The sequence below is a fragment of the Charadrius vociferus genome, unplaced genomic scaffold, assembly GCF_000708025.1.
Source record: "Charadrius vociferus isolate BGI_N301 unplaced genomic scaffold, ASM70802v2 scaffold433, whole genome shotgun sequence".
NCBI classification, from domain to species: domain Eukaryota; kingdom Metazoa; phylum Chordata; class Aves; order Charadriiformes; family Charadriidae; genus Charadrius; species Charadrius vociferus.
Window position 1 is genome coordinate 1217929 of NW_009647846.1, and position 6859 is coordinate 1224787.

General features: G+C 38.1%; 1 protein-coding gene across 1 annotated transcript in view; it reads right to left on the minus strand.

The window, feature by feature from the left end:
- CRBN (cereblon) overlaps window positions 1-6859 on the minus strand; it is a 31443-nt gene that overhangs the window by 13199 nt on the left and 11385 nt on the right. Inside the window, exons 2-4 of the mRNA XM_009882880.1 lie at window positions 3491-3603; window positions 3123-3325; window positions 2112-2261 (exon numbers count right to left, since the gene is read on the minus strand). Coding sequence (XP_009881182.1) covers window positions 2112-2261; window positions 3123-3325; window positions 3491-3603 — 466 coding nt within the window. The remainder of the gene's footprint in view (window positions 1-2111; window positions 2262-3122; window positions 3326-3490; window positions 3604-6859) is intronic.

The window sequence follows — 6859 nt, forward strand, 5'->3', positions numbered from 1 at the left end:
GATGACCAGAAGAACACAGGCTCACATCTCCAAGGTACACTGACAATACCAGGAGGTTCAAGTTCACTAATCGCTCTGCAAACCCACAAAACGTGTGGTATTTGAAAGCAGAGCAATTCCATATAGTTTAAGTCATTCCAACAAATCTAGAGCTTACCGTGATGACAAAAATCAGTTTTCCCTCCTTTATTTCATACATTTAAGAATTCATACTTATGAATGAAACTTGTGAATGTGCTGTGTAAAAGTCATCTCTGCTAGTCCGCAGATATAAAATCAACGTAGTAAAACGCTTTAACAGCACAACAAAATCACTGTACATCTGAACTGATTCCGGATACTGAATTTTCTGTAACAATGCCATTTTTACTGTAGTTGTCCAAGTACTGCCATCTTGTGTCCAAGTAATGCTTTTTCTAAGCTGTAAAATTTGGAATATTATTTGTAACCACATGCTAGATAGTGATAAAGAGCAAGCAGCACACATATGCTTAACTTCTTCAGCTGCAGATCGTAAAAGCATACAAAACCGCTGAGCTCAGACTGTTCCTAGGCCTCTTTCTAAAGCAAATGCCATGATACTGAGCAACAGCAGAATACAGATGATTAGCTTTAGATTTACAGATTTGGAGTAATATGTTATATGCCTTGCAGAAAAGATTACAAAAATCTCTAGCAATTGTGTTAAGAACTGTCACATGCTCACAGAATCAATGTGACAGTGACACTGACAGAGGCTCGGGATGCAATGCACGGTGCAAAGCATGATGTCAAGAAGAACCTGAAAATGACAGGAGACTCAGCATACTCTTAACCAAGTGTCTCATACTCTTAACCCTTAGTCTCAGTCAATTTTATAAGTGGACAAGGGTATTAATTATATAATATGATAAAACTGGCTAGAAGAGGAGCCTCTAAATATCACAGGTATCACACTGCAATATGGAAAAGAACAGGACTAGAATACAGAAGAGAATACTCCTATCAAAGCTGATTTGAGTGTGTTTGACAAGCACATGAAAAGAATTGTCTACCAATAACGGGAGAAGTAGCACTTGAAGTAGCACTTTTCTATCAGTGAAGTGTCAGTGAATAGTCAGAAAGGAAGAGGGAAGACTTGCTGAAGGTAAGGATGTACTAAACTGTGACAATGGTTAAAATAAACAAGAGTTAGTATCTGAGAAACTAAAAATGACGGGCTGCTTGTAGTCAGCAAAAATCAAGAACCTATTTCATATTCAAATATTTATCCAGAAATCTCAGTGTGCTTTTATGCTTTACAAAGAGAAAAATTAACAGGAGAAGCTACTTCTTTCTCCATTATTATTACTAGACTCCAGTCCTCCCCTTTCATGGACAGCTTCTCATGAAAACCACCGCCCCTCTTGGCACAGTTACTGTCCTCTCCATATCTGAAATCATGCAGCGGAATCCTTCTGTATGCTGTTGAGGCTCAGTAGTTAAAGATCACGCAAAGTATAAAAATAGGACAGCATATTGTTATTAGCTGTAGTGTCAGACTTTTGTCTGCAAGCAGTTCAGAACTTTATCTGCAGTTGCAGCTCTGAAGTGGAACACATCCAATGCAGACCATCTCTAGAAAGGTCTCCTTTCAGGAAATAGAAGTTACAATTTTTCAAAGGAGCAGAATCTGGTTGCTATCAGGGAGGCTTTCCACAAGATAACAGAAGGCACACACTTGATATCGTATCCTCTCATTTCACATCTGGTTTGAAACAGTGATGTGAGAGATTTTGAAATAAAGCTTTAGAATTTATAATGCAGACAAATTAACATCTTTTTCCCAAGTTAATTTTCAGAAACAACATCATTCTGACATATGTTTTCTCGCACACATTAAATCAAACTACAGGTAGACATTCTGTAGAGATTTTTATAGCAAAGTTATTAACAACTAAAACATGAGTCTCAGAACAGGAAATACCAGAAGTCCTCAATAAACTGAGAAGCTACTGATTAAGCATTTGATTAATATCTATACTAATCAGTCAACTATGTGACTGAAAGGGCAGATACACCTGCAGTAAAAAGTAAATGTTTTGGTGACACAAAATTTGCAGTAAGAAAAATTAAATACATAATTTTCTTACCCATCTGACTGGGTTCTTATTTCAAGCACCTTGAACCTCTGTCTTCCTATTGCTTTCACTTTGACCGTTTCAATTCCATATTCCTGCTCTTCTCTGTAGGCATATATTTCTGCTGTTGTTCCAAAATGTGCTTCCCTTTCACGTACGTTACTAAAAATAACAGAATTTAAAAAGTTACTCTTCAAACAGCATTGTTCATTCAAATTTCACGAGTTAGTCTACCTGCACTGACTGTACACTATTAGTCTGATCAAAAAAGTAAACTGGGCAAAATACCTTCAACTAAGTGCAATCATTATTTTTCCATTTTAAAAGCCACTTCTCACGTTTTGTTTGGTTGGGGGGGTTTGCCAGTTGACTTTGTTTCATTTTAGGGTCTAGAGGTGAAATTCTGGGAACACAGGGATCATCTGCATTTCAAATGCAGATACTGAAAGTATCAAAACCTTTAGATTGACTTTCTACAAATAACTGTGCCCACCTCCTACAAAATTTAAACCATAGTAAGTTGGAGGAAGAGGGAGGAATATTCCCAACTTCTTTTGGCACAGATTAGCCTTTATCTTTTCTGCTTTTCTATCACCTCCTGTCTCTCAACTCCATTATGAAACATTTGTCTGTGCTTGTTAATTTAATCACAAAACGAGCAAATATACCTTTACAACAACACAGTTCTCAAAACAAGAATCTGATTTTTACAGTTGAGATCAAGGCTTATTGTTCAAGCAAAATGAAGCACTGCATTCAAACAGTTACTGAAATCAAGAGGATGCTCAAACAAGGAAAGCAGATCACCACTTACTGTTTCTCTATACAAATGTGATACTGCCATGCAGCTACCCAATAGGACATGAAAACCTTTTCATTACATATTGGAAGACAATTTCAAACCACAACTTATGTTATTCACCACAGAACTGATGGAACCATCTGCTTTTGATTTAGTATCCAAGGAAATTGTGCTAAAAATACATGCTGCATACCATCAGTAAATCCACTCGTGTATTTTACCTGTATGCAAGAACAGCAAATGTTCTGTCTTTCTGAATTAAATTCCGCACCATGCTAACCTCTTGAGGGCGAAAAAGCTGAAGAGGTAACGTCTGTCCAGGAATCAACATCACCATCACGTGGGGCAACACTGGAATCACCTGACAGCTGTCATCATCATGCACCGTTCTTCCATGAAACTCTTCCATATCAGAGCCTAAATACTGGAAACAGTAAGTAAGGAAATGACAGTAGTATAAGAGGTTTTGGTGATGCACAAGGATAAAATAAAATTAGGTCCTTGGCTTAAGAACACTGCAATAGAATTACACAAAACCAATCAAAACCTCTTCAAGACATATTTAATGGATGATATATAAAGAACATACCATATGTGATGTTGGCAAACTGGTATCAAAATTAATGATGTTTGGTTTTTCAGCTTCTTTGCTATCTTGATCTTCAACTTCCATATCATTGTCATCCTCTTCCTCGCTCTCTGCTAATAAGCATATACAGAATATTGTGTAGAGAACAATCGGCAAAGACTAAGACACTGAGAAAAATTGGAGAATCACAGAAATGCACTCAATATTTCCAGGCTACCACCTTGCACAAGGAAGCAACTTCTGCATTTGTAAACTCGGAAAAATAATTTTCTTGCTGTTACAGCAAATTCGCCGTTCTATAGAAAGAGTCAAAAGCTGGTAATTTATTTTTGAAAGGCCAAAGAACAACTTTTCTTGGAAGAAAATAATAAATTCTGTCAGTTCAGATTTTCACTACAGTAGTATTTCCTTATCTCAATTCTAAAGATCTTCTGTTTGTACACCGGCTTGCCAGATAACTTAATTTCTTGTAGGATGCTGAACACAGCATTTGAAATATTAAAAACCTGAACAATATAACCGCAACACGTAAAGCAAGCGAGTTAAAAGTAATCTGAAGCTCTATATTCACACAAAGATTCTTGCTGGTATTTTAGACAATTTCTCTGCTGTCAGCCTCTCCTGAGTGCATACCAAACACACACAAAACCCCAGCACAGGCACAAACCCAGCAAATGCAACTATTAAGGAACCAAATAATGTGACCCTGCAAAGGATTTCAGGTGCAAAATCATATTTAAAAATTACTACTTTCTTCCCATTTCTCAGTTCCAGATGTCAACTCTAAAATTACTTTCAGGCAAGAGGACAGTTAAATTTTCAGTATATTTTCTTTTGGAAACACATCAATAGTGCATTAATCTGTATAAATAGTTAGAAGTAAATTAAAAAACATACTGAAGATAATAAAAAATATACCTAGCTCTAAAATGCTGGTTTCACTGACCATTCCGTGCATTACCATACAATGCATGCCTGTACATACTCACCCAAAACAAATGCAACATAACTGTATTACTTGATCCTATTTCTTTTAACACACAACAGTATTTATACACCATGCTATATGTAAAACAGATGTTATTGTAAACTTTGCAAACCAATCTGCAGGATTCTTACACCAATAGCTGTTGGGTAATGAACAATCCCAGTGGTGTTGAAAAAGATCATTTAGATCTTGAAAGCTATTACATTACAAGACAGGCAGAAAAATATCTTTACAACAATCTATCTAGTTGCCTGCCTATGCAATTAGTATCCTCTTAAGAAATAATCCAGAGTTGAAAACTGTAAAGGTGGAATGATTATCTGATCTGAAAGGTTCTGTAGACAAATCTTACAAAAGACATATACTCCATAAGAAAGGAGTCTTGCATCAGAAACAGGAGCACCACCGCCCTTTTTCACTGAGACCTTACTATTTCTGAAAGTGGGAGGACAAGAGAACAACAAAAAAGACATTGTAAGCTGGTTTTGGAGAACCTTTTCCTTTCCTCTTTGGCCTTCAGATACATTTGTTAAATGTATTCTTTACAAAATGTTCAGTTAATGGCCTTCTTTTTGCTTGGCCTCACTTTTTTTTTTTTCTTCTTTTTTTTAAATATTGCAAAGCCTACAGAACCTTCTCTGTAGGAGACACAACAACGCCGATGTTATGACTCCATCCTATATTGTATTTATCTCAACAAGAAATGACCCAGCACTACAAAAAAAGAGGTTAAAGACTCTCTTTGGTGTTCAGCCTAATTACAGACCTTAAAGAGGTAAGACATCATCTTCCTAACTGCTGTAAAAATATTCCATTTCTTTGTTAAATGTCTCTTCCATTACATTCATTTAGGAACCCTAATCATAAACAACCACAAAGTCTCCAAGACACACAAAATGGCCAGCATTTTGTTTAGCTCGATGGAAGGAAAAAGTAGTAAGTTTTTGCTTGGTTCTGGAGCAGCAGTGCAGGGTCGGGGAGGGAAGGTGACTTCATGAAAAAGGATATTCCGGTTTGCATGCTCTCTCATCAAGTATCATCAATCATTAGCAGTTTTATAGCCTTTTAGAGAGAGGCTGCTTCACTTGTTTTTCTGAACACAGAAGGAACTAACAGCAGTTGATTAGAAAGAACTGTGCCCTGCAAACTTTTGCTCGTTGCTGCCAAAAACGCACACTAGCTGCTGCGTGGTGGCAGAGAGGAACGATGACTCATTTTACTGCAGCAGCACCATATGAATGTCGAAAAAACACTACCGACTTCACTCTCCTCCTTGATCACACTACAGGAACAGGAGACGGACGGCAAAAGAAACTGCTCCTTTTACACCCTTAACTATAGATAAGTTTTGTTGATTTTTTTTTTAATTTCAAGATTAGCAAGACCTCCAGTACACAAAAACAAGGGAAAGGCAAGTGCCAAAGGCACCTGCATGGCTAGGCTCACATTTCCTTCGTGGCAGGTCAGGCATTCCCCAATGCTAATCCTGGCCCACTAGCACTACCAAATCTACTCTCAGCAACTTTGAGCAGAAATGAGGAGATATGAACTTATTTAAAAAAAAAAACACAAGCAGTGTAGGAAATATTACTGCTCTATTTCCTGAATACTTCAGGAAATAATATTGCTGATATATTCAGGAAATGTATTTCCTGAAGTAATCAGGAAATATTTTCATGTTATTTTAAATATACAGGCATAAAACGCTCACAGAATTTCCTGCTAAAGAAAATTAAATTGGTTACTGGCAAGACATTGGCAAGACAAGCTGACATTGGTTACCGGTACATTATCCTTTGCATGCTTATTCTGAAATAACGTTTCTTTCAGTTTAGCATGAGCTGCTTCCAAAACCGTATGATCTCCTGCCAGTTCGGGGGCAGTATATGCCAAATCAGAAAAAAACCCACACATTATTATGCAATAGTGATTCCACAGGAGGAATTATGCTGCGTGGACAGAGGAGCCAGGCTGCTGTACAACCTCCACCATGACTATGGCAGAATTCCGGACAGCGCGTGGAACCCCACACTGCCCTCAGCCCCGTACACTGCACCTCTCGCTTCCCTGCTTATTAATGGCATCGGAAAGCACTTAAACTGAGCGAAGCCCTTCCAAAACAACACGTTTTCCTCAGAATTTCCCTGGGTTTACAGAGGTCCACATTTACAGAGAAGAGCGCCTGCGTTTCCCCACTTCGGTGGGCACTTCACAGCACCTTTCAGTCACCCCATGCCTAAACCCTCACCGACTATCTCTTCTTCCGCTGCAGAATTATGGACTCAGTCAATAATAAACAATAACAACTAGTTAAGACAGAGCGAGGGATGACTCTGCCGTCCCGCGGGCCCTGCCCGGTGAGCCCACCGCCTCTCCGCCGG